Below are 21,123 nucleotides of genomic sequence, written 5' to 3'. Positions count from 1 at the left end.
TTCAGAATGAAAACTTTTCCCTGCTGCATTCTAGCTTCTGAATTAACTTGGATTGGCTACTCTTCTCATCAACATGACTTCTTTTTCTCCCAACCAGGCTTCTACAGAAACACGTCAAGCATGGAAGATAGAAGATATTCCAGCCAACAATGTCCATATTTCATGGCAGATTCCACAGTATCTATTAATATCAGCTGGGGAAGTGATGTTCTCCATTACAGGCCTTGCCTTCTCTTACTCCCAGGTAGAGTTCTTAGGACTTCATACCAGGAGGACATCCTGAATCTAAAGTCCTTGGTAAATGAGATGCCAAGGAGGAAAGGTTGCAAAAAGCTCTCTGCCAAAGGCCAAGTCCAAAGAGATTAAATGGCACGTTCAGTGCACTGTGCACCTCTGTCCAGGTCCCATTTACTCTTTGTGATCTGTGAATAAGAATGCCTGAGATTATGGCCGAGGGACCATATTGCCCACTTCTCTGTCTAATATTTCCTTCTGTGAACAGGACTGCCCTGCTCAGGGGATCTAAGTCATGGTGTTAGTTCTTTATTGAAGGTTGGGTCAAAGGACCCCTGAGCCAGCCATCTGGTGACTCTGCCAGCCTCTTAGGGGATGGTGGAAGCAACCTCTGCCGATCAATCTAAGTACTGCTTTTTGATGCTATCTTCATCAAGGCAACTGGAGATGCCTAGTTATAACTAGTGTGGCATGTTGCATGCTCTAAGAATACCTCCCACAAATTTAATGCTAAAAACCCCATATTGGATTTCATACTTTTAAAACAAAAAGGATTTGAGGTTAATTGTGTACTTGAAAAACATTTAATAAAACACAGTTGTGACCCTGAGGCTAGAAATTGGTCCTCTTCATTCAATACACTTAACTATGTTAAATGTATTGTGCAAACCTCCTAACCCAATCAATGAACCCTCTGCAGGTTATTTTTAACCTAAAACAACCCAAGAACTATTTGTGGCTAAAATAGCTCCCACCTTTTGCACAATGTAAGATGAACTACTTCCTAGAAAATTAACTCTCCTTTCTTCATTTTGAGAGAAATTTGTAGAGAAGCCCTGCAAAATTGGGACTTCTCTAGGCATCCTGTCTTTGACTCCTTTTTATTTCCCTTCCTCTGACGCAACAACAGGATGCTGGTGAAAAGGAGATAAAAAAGGGACAAGGGTGAGATAGAATTTCTCCCAGTTCTATCCATGGTGTTACCAACCCTGTAGATTTTCAAAAAAAAATGTCCTGTTAAAAGAATAAAACAAATGAGTATACTAAAAGACCAAACAATTTGCCACAGTATGCTGCCAGTACACAGAAGTAGGCAGTTACTTGGACTCAGTTGCATCATTCAAACATGGCCATGATGGGGCTTCCTCTCTGGAAGACATGCGAGGGACAAGAGTTTTTCCATAGAAAGAAAGCAGAAATGGTCTGAGAAGGTGGGTTGGTCTACAGTGCTCTCATCTTCCATATTGCATCCATTGTTCCACTTCATTTAAATGATTCAGGGCACACTTGACTACTCTGCTTGCCCACGTTTACAGATCTGTGTTCCTATTTACTATATTTTTCTTAGATGTCATAGATTAGACTTTCCCTTCCTTTCAGATGGGCTTGTGCCCAGTATTCATCATATCTGTTTTCTAGTCCTCTTAGTTACTTTCTACTCAGAACTATCCTTTCAACTTGTCTCGCCTATAAGTACAATGCAGCCACTCCTCATTTAGCAACTATCTCAGTTAGTGACCATTTGAAAATATGGTGGTAATAAACTGTAACCAACAGTAGTAAAAAAAATCATTTTCTGACTAATGTGTGCACTTACACCCACATTTTCTGCGCCTGACAACAATGCACGCCAGAGTGAGAGTAATGCTGGCATTGCTGCATGAGAGAACTTTATCTGAATGAGATGGCAGCAACCAGTGATCTTTGCAGCATCTCTCTCTCTCTCTCTCAGTCATGTGGTTGCTTAGCCACCATTTCACTTAATGACAAAGTCACAGGAACAGATTGCAGTCAGTAAATGAGGAGTGGCTGTACTGTTTGTGTGCAGACATGGCTATTTGCTGATGCTCAGTTTTGATATCCAAATAAGGTATTTTTTAAAAAAGAAGCAGAAAGGAGATATTCTTTCTACAGATCATAAGGAATGAACATTTGGAGTAAAAAATCAAGATCTGATTCAAAAATGACAAACAATGTTTTGAAGTATAAATGATGTCAAATGGAGAGAAACTATGGTCCACAGAAATCCAGTGGGAGCAACGGCCTCCTGAGAGAACACTGTATCTTCCAGGAATCAGTAGAAGTATTAGCAACTGTCACAATAAATGACTTACAATTTATTACACAATTGGAAAAACTGATCTGTGGTATGCTAAGTAATCCTGAATGATCTTTTTAAATTTAAAAATTTAGTAATATACAAGGCTTATAACCACATGGCAGGAAAGATAATTGGGAGCAGGTTTCTGCTGGGCCATATGTGCTCTCTCAAATGTTTCCTTCACCACAGTGTTTTGTTGTGCTGATGTAGTTGTGGATCAGTTCCTATACACGTCAAAGGCAAGGGGTAGGGGCGGAGCACATGCTTTACCTGCAGAAAGCCCATTACATCCTGGTATCTCCAACTTTTTAAATAAAGGATCAAAGTCAGGAGATGAGAAGAAAAAACCAACTCTGCCTGAGACTCCAGGAAGCTGCTCCTAGTCAGAACAGTACTGGGATAGGTGGGCCAATAAATGGACCTGTGCTGGCACACTTGATCATTGGAAACATGTACACTTCGCAATTCTCTGGCAAGCAGAAGGCAGCTCATTTAAATAACTATTGAGCAGTCTGGATGAAATAAATACAACAAATAGCTACAGAACATTAAAACCACTGATCTTAGATGTCCAGTTCTACACCAGGAGAATGAAAAAGCAAGATTAAGGATAGATTGGTACAGGGGCTATCTGGGATTTCTCCAATTTCATGTATTTCTGAAGACTTTTGTTGCAGTTCCTATGAGATTATAAACAGAATCCTCATAGGACATAGGGAAGAAGGATGGGGGAATGCTGCTTCCTATATGTGAGCATAGCCAGAGGGCAGAGAAACAATGCACTGAGTCTCAGAAGCCTCCTCCTCTTCGGGTGCCATATTCTGATATGGTTTGAAATGAATTCGCCCACTTATCGTCATCCCTCAATGACTGCAGCATAAAACTGTGAGGTTCAGGGATGTGCAAGTGAGCCATTGGGCATCGTTCTCCTGATTAGTATGGGCAGATCACTTAACATTGCCCCAGAATGGTATTTTTTCCCACTGAATCCATTACAGAACTTGACTTTGAGAATTATTGAATGTTCAAGGGACAGTGTGCTCAGAACCGCCATGTGTTTTGTGTCCTGTTCGACAAAGTGGGTGGGCTAGTCCCAGGATGGTACTGAATGGGAATATTGAAGGAATTTTCCAAATATTTGGGAATGTTTTGTACTTTCTCCTTTTCAGGCTCCTGTTAGTATGAAATCTGTGCTGCAAGCTGGCTGGTTGTTAACTGTGGCCTTTGGAAATGTTATTGTGCTCATTGTTGCTCAGTCTGCACCTCTGGTACAGGTATGGCTAGCATATATTATTCACTGTCCTAGAGAAATGAGATCCAGAAATGAATTGATCACATTTTTTCCCTTGCAGCAAAAGAATATGAGTGGGCCAGGAGAACATGTTTGACCCAAGGTCACTTAGTGAGTTTTATGACTGAACAAAGATATTAACCCAGTTGTCTCTGGTCCACGATCAGATTGATACGCTTCACTGTTTTCTACCTGTCCTTTGGAGCAGTGCATTTCACCAGTGTTCAGACTCTTCCTATCTTTCTTACAAATTGATATATTTTTACACTAACTAACTTGATTATTCAAGACAGAGATGACCAACATGTCAACCAGAAGTTCCACACCTTTGGGACTTCTACACAGAGAATACCCACTGCACTGCTTCTCCTGCTAGTGTGTCGCAAAACATGAAAAGATTCCCTTGCCCAAATGTCTCTTCCTGCACTGAGTGTTAAAATACAGGAGCAAACAGTTTGGCTATTCTCCTAGGATTCACATAAAACACACTGAGTTGCAAATTAGCCAACCATATTTTAGCTGAATATGTTACATAAAACCAGCTCATGGGATTAACTGATTGTTTGGTATGTTGTGTAAGCCTAAGCATATGGGTTAATTGAGTAAGCCGTAGTTAAATTAACCAACATTAATGTGTTGTGCTTTTGTTAGGGCCCTATCCACATTTGTCACAGGACTACTATAAAACTGGGCTGTTGAGTTGCTGAGAATAATAGCTCTAATACAGTGTGTGTGTCCACGTATCTGACAAATCTGTATTCCAGAACATAGGTATGTAATAGATAGAAGTGCACACACTGGAAATCAAGTTCTTACAAGAATAACTAAATTAAAATTGCCAGGCAGAAAGACTGATTGTCCACACTGAAAAGCTTGATTAGGATACTTGACTTCCAAAGATATTTGTAATAAATGCAGAAGTAACTTTGTAAGTAACTTATACTGAGAGGAAGAGAAACACCTCAACAGTAGCTGATTAACCTGCACAGATGAGAGAGAAAGGCCATTGAACAAATGAGCAATTAACTAATTAAGCAGTAAAGCAGGTATTACAAGAGAATGCTATTAAAGCCGCATCCAATTGTATCCTCTCTCACATATTCATGGTTCAAAAAAATCGGGGTTGAGCATATATGCTGTTGCAGTTAGTATCAGTAACAATGGATATTTATGGGTAAAAAAGAACCCTTCTCAGAAAGGAAACTAAAAACGGGGGAACTAACAGATCTAGACTTCTAAGAGCCAATTTACATGTGTGTCAATGCCACTAAATTACTCCTAAATTGCAGAATCAAATTCATCTATAATAATTTTCTAGCCTGTGAATGCTCTTTGTTGCAGAGAGAACACTCCATGCACACTAGATTTTGGGCCATTTCTGTATGTACTGCAGAAATTCCTGTGATCTTCCAAAGGGACATCCATCCCAGCATCAAATTCTCTTGTTTGATGAGATCTGCTGAATTAATTTGTACATTTATTTATTTATTTATTGTATTTCTTCACCGCCCATCTCATGTTGTGATGACTCTGGGCGGTTTACAAGTGAATAAAACAATAAAAAATAAAAGATTCATTATAAAGTATAAATATACATAAATATAAAAATATAAATATAAAATATAAAGTATAAAATACAGAGTATAAAATCCAAGACAGTCTTAGTAAAATTTTCCACGGCCACATCAAGGTACCAGCCACCCCCATGATCAACTGTCCCCCCTCTCACCCCAAGCGAGGTGGCAGAGCCAGGTCTTAACTTCCTTTCTGAAGGCTGGGAGAGTGGGGGCCTGCCTCACCTCTGGGGGTAAATTATTCCAAAGGGCGGAGGCCACGGCAGAGAAGGCCCTCTTCCTGGACCCTACCAGTCGACAATCTCTCATGGACAGGGTCCGTAACATGCCCTCTCTGCCTGACCAGGTGGGATGGGTCGATGTGATTGGGGTGACGCAGTCCCTCAGGTAACTTGGACCTGTGCCGTGTAGGGCTTTAAAGGTTTATAACCAACACCTTGAATTGTACCCAGAAGCAGACTGATACCCAATGCAGCTCGCATAGCAAAGGTGTTATATGTGCCCTTTTTGGGGCTCCTGAAACTGCTCACGCAACCGCATTCTGAACCAGCTGTAGCTTCCGGATACTCTTCAAGGGTAGCCCCATGTAGAGTGCATTGCAGTAGTCTATGCAGGAGATGACTAGGGCATGAGTGACTGCTTGGACGGCCTCCTGATCCAGGAAGGGACATAGCTGGCACACAACATGAAGTTGTGCAAAAGCTCCCCTGCCAACTGCTCTTTGAGCAGGAGTCATTAGTCCAGGAGAACCCCCAGGTTCTGCACCGGATCTGTTTGGGGCAGTGCAACCCCATCCAGAACCAAAGATGGTAATTTCCTGGATACCGAGGAGCCCACATCCCACAGCCACTCTGTCTTACCAGGGTTCAGCTGAAGCCTGTTGTTCCCCATTCAGACCCCTACAGCCTCCAGGCACTGAGAGAGTGTGGTCACAGCTTCACTTAAGTCACCTGGGATGGAGATATATAATTGAGTATCATCAGCATATTGATGATACCTCATCCTATGGCAATGGATGATCTCACCCAGCAGTTTCATGTAGATGTTAAAAAGGAGTGGAGAGAGTACCAAACCCTGTGGCACCCCACAAAGGAGGGGCCGCAGGCCGGATCTCTTGCTCCCTATCAACACTGATTGGGACCAGCCCTGGAGGAAGGAGGTGAACCAGTGCAAAACTGCCCCACCTACCCCCAACTCCTTGAGCTGACCCAAAAGGATACCATGGTCGATGGTATCGAAAGCTGCTGAGAGGTCAAGGAGACCAAGGATGGATGCACTGCCCCCATCTTGCTCCTGCCAGAGATCATCTATAAGTGTGACTGTTTCCATCCCATATCCAGGCCTGAAACCCGACTGAAAAGGGTCCAGATAATCCGTTTCATCCAGGATTCTCTGGAGCTACAGCACCACCACTTTCTCAACCACCTTCCCTAAAGAGGGGAGATGGGAGATTGGACGAAAATTGTCCAGCATGGTGGGATCCAGTTTCTTGAGAAGGGTGTACACCAGTGCCTCCTTAAAGGCAGCTGGAAATACTCCCTCCCTCAAGGATGAATTTACCATCACCTAGACATACCCACATGTCACCTCCCGAGCTGCCTTCACTAGTCAGGAGGGACAAGGATCTAACTGACAAGTGGTGGTATTTACAGTCCAGAGAACCCTGTCTTATTTACCACAGGGCTACCATAACTGGATGCAAAAATCAAGAAAACCACTAGATAACAGGAAAGAGAATGTTCAGTATCTGTGACCATCTGAATTTTTGTTGCTTGGATATGACAGCCCTAAATTACTTCCAATATATCCTTGTGATCTCTGACACTCTTTCACATGATTCTTTCACATGATTTCATGTGAAAGAAACCATTACTGCCCATCTGAAGCTGTTTCTCCTATCTAACGGTATATCATAATCATCTGGGAGTTATATGTGATGCAAAACAACCATCATGTGATGTAATGTTTAACAGACCTGGGGAACAGAGGAGGGAGCAAAACCATTGTTGTTGTTTATTCGTTTAGTCACTTCCGACTCTTCGTGACTTCATGGACCAGCCCACGCCAGAGCTTCCTGTCGGTCGTCAACACCCCCAGCTCCCCCAGGGACGAGTCCGTCACCTCTAGAATGTCATCCATCCATCTTGCCCTTAGCCGGCCCCTCTTCCTTTGCCTTCCACTCTCCCTAGCATCAGCATCTTCTCCAGGGTGTCCTGTCTTCTCATTATGTGGCCAAAGTATTTCAGTTTGGCCTTTAATATCATTCCCTCAAGTGAGCAGTCTGGCTTTATTTCCTGGAGGATGGACTGGTTTGATCTTCTTGCAGTCCGAGGCACTCTCAGAATTTTCCTCCAACACCACAGTTCCAAAGCATCTATCTTCCTTCTCTCAACCTTCCTTATGGTCCAGCTCTCGCAGCCATATGCTACTACGGGAACACCATTGCTTTAACTATGTGGACCTTTGTTGTCAGTGTGATGTCTCTGCTCTTAACTATTTTATCGAGATTGGTCATTGCTCTTCTCCCAAGGATTAAGCGTCTTCTGATTTCCTGACTGCAGTCAGCATCCACAGTAATCTTTGCAGCTAGAAATACAAAGTCTTTCACTGCTTCTACATTTTCTCCCTCTATTTGCCAGTTATCAATCAAGCGGGTTGCCATAATCTTGGTTGTTTTGAGGTTTAGCTGCAAGCCAGCTTTTGCACTTTCTTCTTTCACCTTCATCATAAGGCTCCTCAGTTCCTCTTCACTTTCAGCCATCAAAGTGGTATCATCTGCATATCTGAGATCGTTAATGTTTCTTCCAGCGATTTTAACTCCAGCCTTGGATTCCTCAAGCCCAGCTTCTCGCATGATGTGTTCTGCGTACAAGTTGAATAGGTAGGGTGAGAGTATACAGCCCTGCCGTACTCCTTTCCCAATCTTAAACCAGTCCGTTGTTCCGTGGTCTGTTCTTACTGTTGCTACTTGGTCATTATACAGATTCTTCAGGAGGCAGACAAGATGACTTGGTATCCCCATACCGCTAAGAACTTGCCACAATTTGTTATGTCCACACAGTCAAAGGCTTGAGAATAGTCAATAAAGCAGAAATAGATGTTTTTTTGAAACTCCCTGGCTTTTTCCATTATCCAGCGGATATTGGCAATTTGGTCCCTAGTTCCTCTGCCTTTTCTAAACTCAGCTTGTACATCTGGCAATTCTCGCTCCATGAATTGCTGAAGTCTACCTTGCAGGATCTTGAGCATTACCTTACTGGCATGTGAAATGAGTGCCACTGTTCGATAGTTTGAACATTCTTTAGTGTTTCCTTTTTTTGGTATGGGGATATAAGTTGATTTTTTCCAATCTGATGGCCATTCTTGTGTTTTCCAAATTTGCTGGCATATAGCATGCATTACCTTGACAGCATCATCTTGCAAGGTTTTGAACAGTTCAGCTGGGATGCCATTGTCTCCTGCTGCCGTGTTATTAGCAATGCTTCTTAAGGCCCATTCAACCTCATTCTTCAGGATGTCTGGCTCTAGCTCACTGACCACACCGTCAAAGCTATCCCCGAAATTGTTATCCTTCCTATACAGGTCTTCCGTATATTCTTGCCACCTTTTCCTGATCTCTTCTTCTTCTTCTTCTGTTAGGTCCTTGCCATCTTTGTTTTTGATCATACCCAGTTTTGCCTGGAATTTACCTCCAATGGTTCTAATTTTCTGGAAGAGGTCTCTTGTCCTTCCTATTCTATTGTCTTCTTCCACTTCCGCGCATTGCTTGTTTAAAAATAATTCCTTATCTCTTCTGGCTAACCTCTGGAATTTGGCATTTAATTGGGCATATCTCCCCCTATCACTGTTGCCTTTTGCTTTCCTTCTTTCTTGGGCTATTTCTAGTGTCTCAGCAGACAGCCATTTTGCCTTCTTGGTTTTCTCTTTCTTTGGGATGTATTTTATTGCTGCCCCCTGAACAATGTTGCGGACTTCTGTCCATAGTTCTTCCAGGACCCTATCTACTAAGTCCAGTCCCTGAAATCTATTCTTCACCTCCACTGCATATTCCTTAGGAATATTAGTGAGCTCATATCTAGCTGATCTGTGGGTCTTCCCTAATCTCTTTAGTCTGATCCTAAATTGTGCAAGAAGAAGTTCGTGATCGGAACTACAGTCAGCTCCAGGTCTTGTTTTTACCGACTGTATAGATGTCTGCCACCTTTGGCTTCAAAGAATGTAGTCAATCTGATTTCGGTGTTGTCCATCTGGGGAAGTCCATGTATAAAGCCGTCTCTTAGGTTGTTGGAAGAGAGTGTTTGTTATGCAGAGTGAGTTGTCTTGGCAAAATGCTATCAGCCTATGTCCTGCTTCCTTTTGTTCTCCCAGGCCATGCTTACCTGTAATTCCAGGTGTCATTTGCCTGCCCACCTTAGCATTCCAGTCTCCCCTGATGAAAATAACATCTCTTTTAGGCGTGTTGTCCAGTAGGTGCTGCAGATCCTCATAGAACTGCTCTACTTCAGCTTCTTCAGCATCTGTGGTTGGGGCGTATATTTGGATCACTGTGATGTTAGATGGCTTGCCCTGAATTCGAATTGAGATCATTCTATTGTTTTTTGGATTGTATCTGAGCACTGCTTTAGCCACTTTACTATTAATTATGAAGGCTACTCCATTTCTTCTGTGGTCCTCTTGTCCACAGTAGTAGATCTGGTGGTCATTTGATGTGAAGTGGCCCATTCCAGTCCAGTCCATTTCAGTTCACTGATGCCCAAAATGTCTATCTTTTATCTTGACATCTCACCAATAACCACATCCAATTTGCCCTGGCTCATAGATCTTACATTCCAGGTTCCAATGGTGTGTTGATCCTTAGAACATCGGATTCGCCGTTCACCACCAGCACTGTCAGCTGCTAGCCATCCTTTTGACTTTCAGCTAGCTGCGTCATCACGACTGGGGCTAGTTGAACTCATCCTCTGTTCCTCCCCAGTAGCATTTTGACCATCTTCCGACCTGGGGGTCTCATCTTCCGATGGTATACCGACATATCTCTGGTTGTACTGATCCATTTAGTTTTCACGGCAAGAATACTGGGGTGGGTTGCCATTACCTTCCCCAGGGATTGGATTTAGTCTGACCTCTCTGTCATGACCTTCCTGTCTTGGGTGGCCCTTCACGGTTTAGCTCATGGCATCATTGAGGTGCTCAAGCTCCAGCACCACGACAAGGTAATGATCCTTTGCTGAAGAGCAAAACCATTACATAAAACAAAAAACATTATTTTGTCATTTCAGGAAATATGAGCAAATAATTCAGAACTCCACCTTAATTCTGCTAGATATAAGTTGAGCTGGAGAATTTATTTATTTATTTTATTTATTTATTATTAAAATTTAATTACCACCCATCTCCTCCAAAAGAGGAACTCTGGGCAGTTTACAATAAAATCAAACTATAATCATAAACATTAAAATCTCATAAAACCAGACACATTACAATTATTATAAAATGCAATAAATACATATAATTGTATTGCTTTGGCAGGTTTTCAAGATTCTATTACATCACTCTATTAGCAATAAAGATCATTCCAGAATTCCAAGTAGTTTTTGTTCCCTAAGCTTGCCAGCTTCAAAGGTCTTGACAAACTATGAGATAACAGTTTATTCTGCGTGTTCATTGTTCATGCCAATTACCTGGTTCACACAGCATATTAAAGTATAATGTGGTTTGTTTGATTTTCATCCAGAGTGTTGTGTGAACCTGTCTATTGCGGTTTATAAATCATGGTTTATGGCTTACTGTGTTGTGAGAATCCAGCCACCTGTACACTTATTTAATGAATAAGGGTTAGGCAAACCCATGGTTTAGTATTAATCAGGTCAACCCATGGTTTAGTATGTTTTATTAGTCGGGTCAACAGTTAAACATGGGTGGTTATCCATTAAGAACATTGCTTGCTACTCCTCCAGTGTCATGTTCCCGTTCCAATGTTTATGGTTCCTCGTAACGTTTCACATGTCATATCTGCAGTTGCGTGCCTGCCTGGCCACGCTGGTAAATTTCCTTTGTGCTGACTTGTGATCTTCTGGAATGTATGTTTGGGTTATCTCTGCTGTTCAAGGTTACTTTCTCAGGCCGATTCTAACGGTTGCTAGCATCTGGGGTGGGTGGTTGCTATGCTAGCCTGAGGGGAGGGTTCGCAACGGGAGCAAGGCTTTTTAAGTTTGTATTTGGCGCGCTTTTGCTCATTCTCAGCTTTCTTCGTACTTTGCATACTATTCATTCAATAAATTAGTTTTCTCTAGTAATTACTGATGAGACTCCTTTTATTGGAATAGGCAATCATTACATCCAGCCAGTTTTGCTAAGGTGTTCCAGAATATGGAAAGCCATGAAATTCAGCAAAATGTCTTATACTTGAGGTTTATCCTCATCTCCTTCTTGTCCCAACATGGGGGTTATGTCTTTTACCAATTTGTAAGGCAGGAATAAACAGTGTTGCCCTCAATATCCCCATAGCCATAGCCTACCATGAAGGCAACTTCCACCAATCTTTTCCTGTTCCATGTCCAAAGTAGTGTTTTCCAGTCTCTGCCAATCACTACCCTCTTCAGCCATTTTGTCCTGAGTTGCTGGACCAGAGAAATGGGGAATTATTTTTTAACCAATCTACTGGTTAACTGGTGAAACAGGGCTCCCTGCCTTCCTTCCTTCCTTCCTGTTGTTTTTTAACCAGTCCACTGGTAAAATGGTGGGCCTTTCTTTTTCTTTTTAATCATCCTATCTAAATGACCTAAAAGCAGGGAAATGGAGGAAGGATAGAAGGCTGCAGTGGGTGGTGGAGAGAAAGGAAGGCTGCAAGAAAGAAAAAAATGAGAGAAAGAAATGTGTATATGTGGAAGAGTTCTTGTTTGCATGTACAGCAAATAAGACATCCTTCAGTTTTTAATAACTGTGGCCAGAGGGGGCTAGGTTAGTCCTAAAAAAGATGGTTGATGGCCACATGAGGTTCTCCAAGTCACAGATCGTCCATCTTGTTCTTGGGCCAAGCAATGTCTAAAAACGAGCAAAGTAATTTATCTCAGTGTTCCTCCAGGGACAATTCCTTAGCTTAAGTGGTCCTTAATTGCTTTTAGGAATGGTCTTTATAGCTGAAATGCATCAGATCAAAATAAGCAAGATGGAAACCAAGAGTTTCTAGTACAGCTACTGGACATGTGGTACTTAGGGGATAGTCTTTCAAAATATAGGCTAGCTAGCTACGTGTGTTCATATATTTGCTATATTCCCTGCTTTTGGCACCCATCTACAAATGCTAAAATGTTCTCCTAATCAGAAATTTCATGCTGCTGTGCTCCAAGTTTATGTTAATTATCTCAGAACTCTAGCATCCCCAGAATCAAATAAACATATCTTCACCACATCAACTTGTACTGCAAAGTGTTTACTAAAACTAAACCAGTAAATAAAGACTTGTTTTACAGAGTAAGGAAAAGGGATTGGGCTGAATAGATTATCCTGCTAAGACATTTTATGAGATTAAAGTTCTACATGCACGGAAGTTCTCAATAATCAATTCTGAGGAGGGGAAAAGAAAAAGGGGGGGAGTTACATATTTGAACCACACACAACATTCTTTTGATCCAGAAAATTATCTGTATTAAGCCCACAATGGAGTTCTAATGCTGAGGTTAAACAGGCCTGGCTCTATAAACTGCTTGAAGTTAAAGGGGGCTCTGACCAGGAACCCAAGAAAAGTAACTTTTGATTGTTTCATAGTGCAGAAATTTAACGCCAGCATTTCGTTACAGTACTGCTTACTAAGAACATACTACAGGTATCAATATGTACAGAATGTCACTAATCGTTCAGGAAATACGTTTTCCCACAACCCAGATGCTGATTAAATCTCCCAGATGATTTGCAGGCAGACTTCCCCTTCTGTACAACTTACATATGTCCAGGCAAACGGGTCAGAAGTGAAATATATTTGCATTGTGCTATTAGAGGAAAAGCAGAACAGAAGTTTTGTAAGCAAATAAATAATGGAAGTAACGTTTTGTTTAATCTTTTCTTTCTCCAGTGGGCTGAATTTATACTTTTTGCCATGCTCCTTTTTATCGTCTTTGTAATTTTCTCCATCATGGGATATTTCTACATTAGCACAGACCCAGAAGAACTTGCTGATAAAGGGAATGAAGAAGAGACATCAAGCAATAAAAACATGATTGGCCTTGCTACCAGGAAAACAGAGCTATAAAGGGGCTGCAAACACTGGAGTTAAGTTTGAGAGGCTTTTTCTTTTAATAGGATGGTGATTTGACAGATTCTTCCTCATGCTATGATCTCATCAGATATACTCTGAGGGAAAGAGCAAACTAAATTATGGTGCCCCAATACGTCAGCTGAATAAATGTACGCAAACTCCTGGAAAGCTGCCTTATTAAAAAGTAAATATAATGTAGTTTTATCTCTTCTGGCTCCATCAGGCACTAGGAGTAATTCTTTTCAAGTTCTATATTTAAAGCACAATTGTGTCTGTCTGTCTGTCTATCTATGTATGTATTCATTCAATAAGTGAGTCTTCAAATTAAATGAAACTTATTTACGGTTAAATGTGTATATTACTACATTGTAAGTCACCATAAATCCAGTGAAGAATTGTGGGCTGAGAGGATCTTTGCACACGTTAATCCATTTTAAAATATTTTCATTAATCACTCACTTGAAATAATGCTTTGATTTTGTATTTCTTACTGTAATATAAATCAGCTTGCCCTACTACAGCTCTAGCATATTTCTGTTCTGCATATGTGTAAATCCTTAAAGCATGATAGATTTCCTATACGGAATATATTTGCAAAGAGGAAATAGCATGCTAACTTCATGTGGGATAGTTGATGTTCATCTATGTCACTTCATATCAACCTGGTTGTCATAGAGATTGCTGGGCCAGATTCAGGGTACTGAATAAACCTGAGTCAATCTCAACTGCTGTCCTTTGAGACAGAGTACTGCTATACTAGAAAGGGCAGGAAGTAAATAGAACAAAAGTAGAATAAAAATTAGATGGCTGGAGAGATCTCTAAACACTGTTCTGTAGATGGCAGAGCCTATGTGAAAGTTAAATGACTTTCAGTGAAGATTTTCATATAAGAATTCTGGCCATTCATGTGTACATGGATGCACATTCAATGTTTCTTCTATTTGTCAGCTTCCCCATTTATTGTTCTTTTATTTTGAACATATCTGAAGAAGTCCTTTTTGCTGTTCTTAGTATCCTTGGCCAATTATACATTATTTTAAGCTTTAACTTTTCTGACATCTTCTCTAGGCTACTCATACTATATGTACCATTCCCTAGGGATCTATCATTTATTCCACTTCCTTGATACCTTTGATCCTCTTTCTTGCTCTCTTGATTGAATGAGAGGGCTACCTAGATATTTATTAGGTATGAACAGGGTATCTATCTAATATTGTTCAGCATTGTTTTGCAAAGGTTCTTTCTCATTCCCAGGTTCTGAGAATTTCTCCCTCCCCACAGTCCCTGCCCTCCTCCTTCCCAGACACCACAGTCACAGAGGTTCCCCCCATCCCAGAATGAGAATTTATGCAATCTAAATCAGGTCCTCATTCCTCATAGTCAGGAAGGGAAGGGTTGTAGAAAAAGGGCCTCCTTCCTACTCTTAAGTCATGGGAATGCAATAAGGTTGTAGGTATCATGGGGACTGAGGCAAACAACCCTCCCCTCAGCAATCTCTAGTTCAACAGATATAGAGTGCGTGAACATCAGTAGCAGCTTCCTAAGACCTGTCAAGGCAGACTTTCCATGGAATTAGTTGGTCTCTTCTGTGTCTAGCATCCAAAATGTGTTTCCTTCAAATTGGAAAAAAGTCTATGGAGCACAACGGACACAGAGCGGTGGGAAGATTTTCATTGAGGCTGGCAGTTTTAAATGAAAAGCTACCAGGTTAATGTGAGCAGCTACAGGGAGGGAGCCCCAGAAACTTGGAATTCAGGTTCTCGTAGGGCACGATGAGGTAAAAACTTAGTGGAAAGTCAAAACATGATTCTTCAATGCAATAGAGTCAGCAGCATGTTTGTAAGAAACCTTGGCAAATGTCCAGTTGTCCCTTGAGAACTAATTGTGTTGTTTGTAGCTCTTCCAAGAATGTGGATGCCTCAGAACAGAAAGAAAAGGGGACATGATGGGCAAGCAGTGAGAGTTAGTCATAAACAGCCTGGAAAGAGCAGAATTGAATGGAAGGATGCTCTGAGTTGTTATATGCACATTCAGCTAGCAATAATAGATTAGGTCAATTGCCTTGTTGGTTGGTGATATAGCATTGTACGTATTGCTCAAGAGTCTTATTTATACCTTCCATTTCACCTTCTGACTGTGGATGATGGGCAGAGGAAAAATGAACCAAAACACTGAGTAATTAGAACAGAGCTTTCCAAAAACCTGAGGTAAATTGAAGACCGTGATCTGAAATGACAAGTTTAACCATCTTTCTGTACTGGAAAGGGCCAGTTTGGTGTAGGGTTAAGGCATCAGGCTATAAACTGGGAGACTGTGAGTTCTTGTCCTGCCTTAGGCACAAAGCCAGCTGGGTGACCTTGGCCAGTCCCTCTCTCTCAGCCCTTGGAAGCAGGCAAGGGCAAAAAAACCTTGCCAAAGAAACTGCAGGGACGTGTCCAGGCAGTCACCAGGAGTCAACCCTGAAAGCACACACATACACTATACAAAAAAGTATATGCAAAAAAAAAAGTGCAGTGGTATCTGGTTTAAAGGAAAATATTTACAAGGAAAGTGAGCCATTTTAGTCAAAAGATGCATAACAACCAAAATAGTGGTCAACATTTGGGAAGTCTGTACCAAATTCTAAAGAAACAGTTGTACTGCCTAGTTGTTACAATTCCTTCCATTTCCCAGGACACTGTGGGAAAGGGAAAGAATTGTAACAACTAGGCAGTAACAACTCTGGATGTTACTGGCTTTACCTGACAGCCAATGTGAAAAGTTGAAATATTTGCTTTTACATTTGTTCTGATGTGAGGCCACCAACAATCTTGGAAATGAGATGTATGCATACTTCAGCCCTGCTTAATGTACTCAGCAAGTACATTAAGGCAGGTCGTCCCTGATGCCTTTGGTCTTCTTCCTCACTCTACCTTAATTTGAGGAGGGGCTGGCTGCTTGCTTATAAGATACAAATGGACTGTCCATCTCTTCTGGTTCTGCATTGTTTTGCAAATGTCCCTTCTCATTCCCAAGCTCAAAGAATTCCCTCAAACCTCTGACTGTTTTAACCAGATGCTTCCTGCCAAGTTCATTCACTTGGATTTTGGAGGAGGTGCAGATACTTCTGACATACAGTATAATTTTTTCTCCATCCTTTTGCTTGTGTTCCTTTTCAACAAAAAAATTGTATCCTTCAGTTGTTATGCAGTATTCCAATCATGGAAGATATTAACTAAGTCCCTGTTGTACCTATACTTTCTTCCTATATTGAGTTCAAGCCCATTTTGTTTATTTCCCATTCTTTGAACACTGGTATACAGACAGCAAAGGTGATGAACTTTATTAGTCAATAGTCTTCCTGATTTTTTACTGAGCAATTTAATAGGCCTCATTAAAGCAATACTCTTTCTAGAGTTCACAAGTCATTATTTGAGGTCCTTGCTTCAGGGTTTTCAGCTCCAACTCCCTCAGGATTAATTTTAAAGTCTTCCCATTTAAGCTCACCATCTTTTGATGGAATACATTTTAACCAGATCTGTAAATAATTGTCCAATCAGGGCATGTTATGAGTTGGGGCATAGGAATTCCAAAGATTTTCAATTCTTCAGGCTGAGAAGAGAGCAGATAAGAGTATAAATGATTCCTTTTGCTCCTATAACAGAGTTAATTAGGGATCTATCTTTTTCTGTGCAAAACCTAGAAGTACAGCTTTTAGTGGTGCTTCAGTATAATCGTCTAACTTTTCAGTATGTACAATGGTAATCCTGTAATTATCACTTCAACTATAATATACATAACTGATGAGTAGAGAGGGTTTTTTTTTTCTTTTTTACATCTTTGTGGTTTAAAAATACATGTTTTGGTCTATATCAAGTGTGGCTGATTGTCTAATGAGAACCACAGCTTGTGAAGAATCACCTAAATGTGTGGACCGTGTTCTGCATTAGTTCATTCTGAACAGTTTGACCCCGAGGTAGTTATTCTAAATCAAAGCTGAAAAAACCTGCAACCTTCCACATGTTCCTGAATGGGAACTCATTGTTGGGGCTGCTGAGAGCTGAGTTCAGCACCATCCGGAATCGTACAGGTTTCCAACCCTGTGGTAAATCCAGTGCTTCTCACTTGATCCCAACCCCTCTAATTCGTGCTCTGGATTTAAAGGAGGGGAGAATGGACAAGCAAAACAAGGCAAGATATGCTTCGATATTTTAATACCTTGTCAATGAATTGGTGGAGTGAAACAATCTGTGTGCAGGGAAAAGGAAGTAGGGGGAGTTTAAGGAAGTCTTAAGGAAGGCTGCAGATGCTTGTCTGCTTATCTAAGGATTATAGTGCTCTGAACAGAATAGAGGGATGTCACTCTTTCCTTACGGCATTTTGTCAGACGTCTGAATTCCCGAGCAGTGAGAAAAAGGTGGTTGCATCTCAAGTGGCTGTCCGTCCTCTATGGCCCTCCAGATATGATGCAGATCAGCTCCCACAATTCCTAGCCAGTAAGACTCCATTATGTTGCTGTCTCCATATAGCACACCATTTGTATGTGAAATGTCACTGCATAGATTGGGGGTATTCACAATAACACAAACTTAACTTATTTAAAAACTGAATTGAGGTGGAGAAGTCAGTCCATGACACAAATTGCTAAAGAGATAACAAGGGCTAAAAATGCTTTTTAAAAACCTGGTCATCAAGTTTTTAGTGCCAGCCTTCTTCACCATAAAATCTGACAGAACTATACTGTCTCTGAAATGTGACATCCCTGCAGGAATCCAAAGAGGCTCATATAAAAATTACTGGAAGTATATTCTGAATATATAAATGATATGGAGAAAATGAGAAGTATCTTCATTTACATTTAACTATAAAAAGACTCTCAGATTAAGCAAACCATAAAATAGAAACTGAAGCATGATGGAGGATTGAAACATTATTTTGATGTCTTTCAACCATGTAAATTGATTTTTATCATTAGGAATTTAAAAAATGTTCTGAGATTACAGACAGAGTTAGCATTGAACTCTATTCATTAGGGCAATAGCATACCTCCTTGACATTAGTAATATCTACCACCTCAAACCCATACTGTGGTTTGAAAAAAATTGGAAATAATTTTTGGCTCCTGGCCATAGGTGTCTATGAAGGCAGGTGTGGGGGGAGTGATAAAATGTGCATCACAATGCAATGCATGTACAATAAGACAGAGTTGTCCTAACTACCAGGAAACACACTGAGACAATGACTTGGTCTCTAATATTTATTACTAGTACTTAACAGGAATCCTAACAAACTGAGGAAGCGTGGGAAAAACCCAGCCATATAAACCCCAAAGGTTAAGGCGGTCCCGATCTGTGTCTCTTTGAATGGCTGAACAGTTCCTCAGTGCTACGCATGCGCTTGACAGTCTGGGTGGGAGCCCCCTGCTCGCCATCCTTACTCATGACAAGAGTTCCCATTTGAGATTGCAAGATGTATTTGGCATCATTGTGGTTAGACACCCTATGCCCCTAGCCTTTCTCCTCCTCTCCCATTCCTATATCATCTTTTTTTTTTTTAATTTAAAGATAAAGCTGATCAATGTGAGAACTCGGAACACAAAGGATTTTACAGAATTAGTGACTTAATTATTAATAAAAACCCTATTATTGCTGCAGATATTTTGCAAAAGAATGGGTTGTATGTTCCAACTTGGTTTCAAATTAGTCAAGTCCATTAATTCTAATGCTTATCAACTGTGACAGTTAGTAACACTTGAAGAATAGTTTACATTTACTTCATTTAAAAGCAAAAGGATTTTGACAGCATTATATAAAACTCTTATTTTAAGCATGTGATAGAATGTGTCCCTGAAAGGGGGGGGGGTCATGTGATGGATTTCAGGCCAGAGGAAGGAGGGGGCGCCTTCCAAGGAGATAAGCGTTCTCACAGCCTTGAGAGCCTTGACTGGCAGACAAAGAGAGTTAGAGTAGCCCGGCCTTAGAGTTCCTGGGATATTTACCTTTAGGTTAGTGAGGGTAGGTTTAGTCTGGCAAGATTCTGTTTTTATGGTAAGAACAATAAAGAACTAGAGTTGAAATATCGGCTCAGCGTGGTTCTTTGCTCGATCCCTTGACAAACATGAGATATGTGGCAGATTGCTGGAAAGCGTTTGGCCCAAGAGAACAGAAAAAACACACACCAGGCATTTCTATAAAAATAAATGTATTTAAAGAAAGCATAAAAACATAAGCGGTTTCCATATCCATAGGTGGACAGGCTCAAAAAGCTTTACAAGCTCATACACGCACATGCGCAGAGCTGGGAGAACGAGCTGCTGCCGCTGCTGGGCTTAAACAGAAACTAAACCTTTCTGGTGGCAAGCTTCCCCTTAGGCAATGAGCAGCTTTATCTTATTTGGTCATTCTTTTCACACCCCAACCTGAGGATACTTAAGTTTGACCTTCTGACTGCCAGAGTGATTTGCTACCATAGTAACTTAATTCCTCTACAGCCAAATTTCTCACAGAAAAAACAAATACCAACAAGATATTCCCTTCAATCTCCAGGATTTTAACGTGAATCTCATTGGCACTTTTGTGACATAAGCCCTTTAAAATCTTTCTCACTGAGTCATCAACAATTGATTATGAAAAACAACAGTAGGTAGCACTGGGAGCCAGTTTGGGGGAGTGGTTTGAGGCACCAGGCTGGAGAACAGGATTTCCAGTCCCACCTTCCTAGGCAGGAAGCCAGCTGGGTGACCTTGGCCAGTCTCTCTCTCTCAGCCCTGGGAAGCAGGCAAGGGCAAACCACTTCTGAAACCTTGCCAAGAAAACTGCAGTCTTGTCCAAGCAGTTGCCAGGAGTCAATACCGACTTGAAGGTACCAAAAAAAACAACAACCCCAAACCCCCCACCAAACTTTATATTCAGTTAAAACTGCACTATGTAAATTGCAACTTTATTAGGTTGTATGGGTGGGGTTGTACAAATTGGTATATGTTACAAATTTCAATGGCAAGGTCCAGTTAATCACCCATTTTGATGAAAAGGCTTTGAGAAAATTAAGTAAATCATTCAATGAACTTTTGCTATCAATCCTTTTAGTTTATTATCCATATTTCTAACAGTATAAACAGACAACAGAAGGAATTGATTGCATTCCTCTCAGTTGCCAGGTTTATTATCATAGAATGCTTAAAAATCAAAAACACATCTTTCATTGGATTAATTATATGTAGATGTGTGGGAAATTGCTCTGCTGAACAGTTAACGCAACAAGAAGTCAATGCCTGGCTTAGGGTCATTTTTTATTTTTTTATTTATCAAATTTATCACCGCCCATCTCCCCCACAAGGAGGGACTCCATGTGCATGAATCCAGCCATTCAGTCAAGCCCTTTATCGGATGACTAGTGGCACTGGCACACCTTAAGGGGGAAGTTCTTCTCAGAGTAGAAAGTGCAAAGTTATGGTTTGAACTGTGAGTGCTAGGACAGGAATTATTCAGTTGCTTTTCCCTGGGCATGCAAAGCAGAATGGTCCTGTGGCACATAGAAGCATGCCCACTGCATAGAAAAGAGACTTTTTAAAGAGACTCCATCATCATAAACTTAAGGAACATCTTAAGTTTCACAAGTGATAACTATCCTGTGTTTTGAGTGAGAGTAAGTCATGTGGGCAAAAGTCTGAAAGAGGACCTAGCAAATACTT

The 21,123-nt window shown here is 41.0% G+C and overlaps 1 protein-coding gene across 3 annotated transcripts in view; it reads left to right on the top strand.

Annotated features, from left to right (window-relative positions):
- Window positions 1–14,082, top strand: part of SLC15A2 (solute carrier family 15 member 2) — a 91,604-nt gene extending 77,522 nt beyond the window's left edge. The window contains exons 20-22 of one of the 3 annotated variants that reach the window (XM_063288788.1): window positions 98–244; window positions 3,505–3,609; window positions 13,272–14,076. In XM_063288788.1, the coding sequence (XP_063144858.1) occupies window positions 98–244; window positions 3,505–3,609; window positions 13,272–13,448 (429 nt within the window). In that variant the 3' untranslated portion in view covers window positions 13,449–14,076. Of the gene's footprint in view, window positions 1–97; window positions 245–3,504; window positions 3,610–13,271 lie in introns of all 3 variants that reach the window. The other 2 variants (XM_063288789.1, XM_063288790.1) reach the window with 2 other exon arrangements.
- Window positions 14,083–21,123: the final 7,041 nt, after the last annotated feature.

Source organism: Candoia aspera, chromosome 1, assembly GCF_035149785.1.
Source record: "Candoia aspera isolate rCanAsp1 chromosome 1, rCanAsp1.hap2, whole genome shotgun sequence".
Taxonomy (NCBI): Eukaryota; Metazoa; Chordata; class Lepidosauria; order Squamata; family Boidae; genus Candoia; species Candoia aspera.
This window is presented reverse-complemented; position numbering and strand designations above follow the sequence as displayed.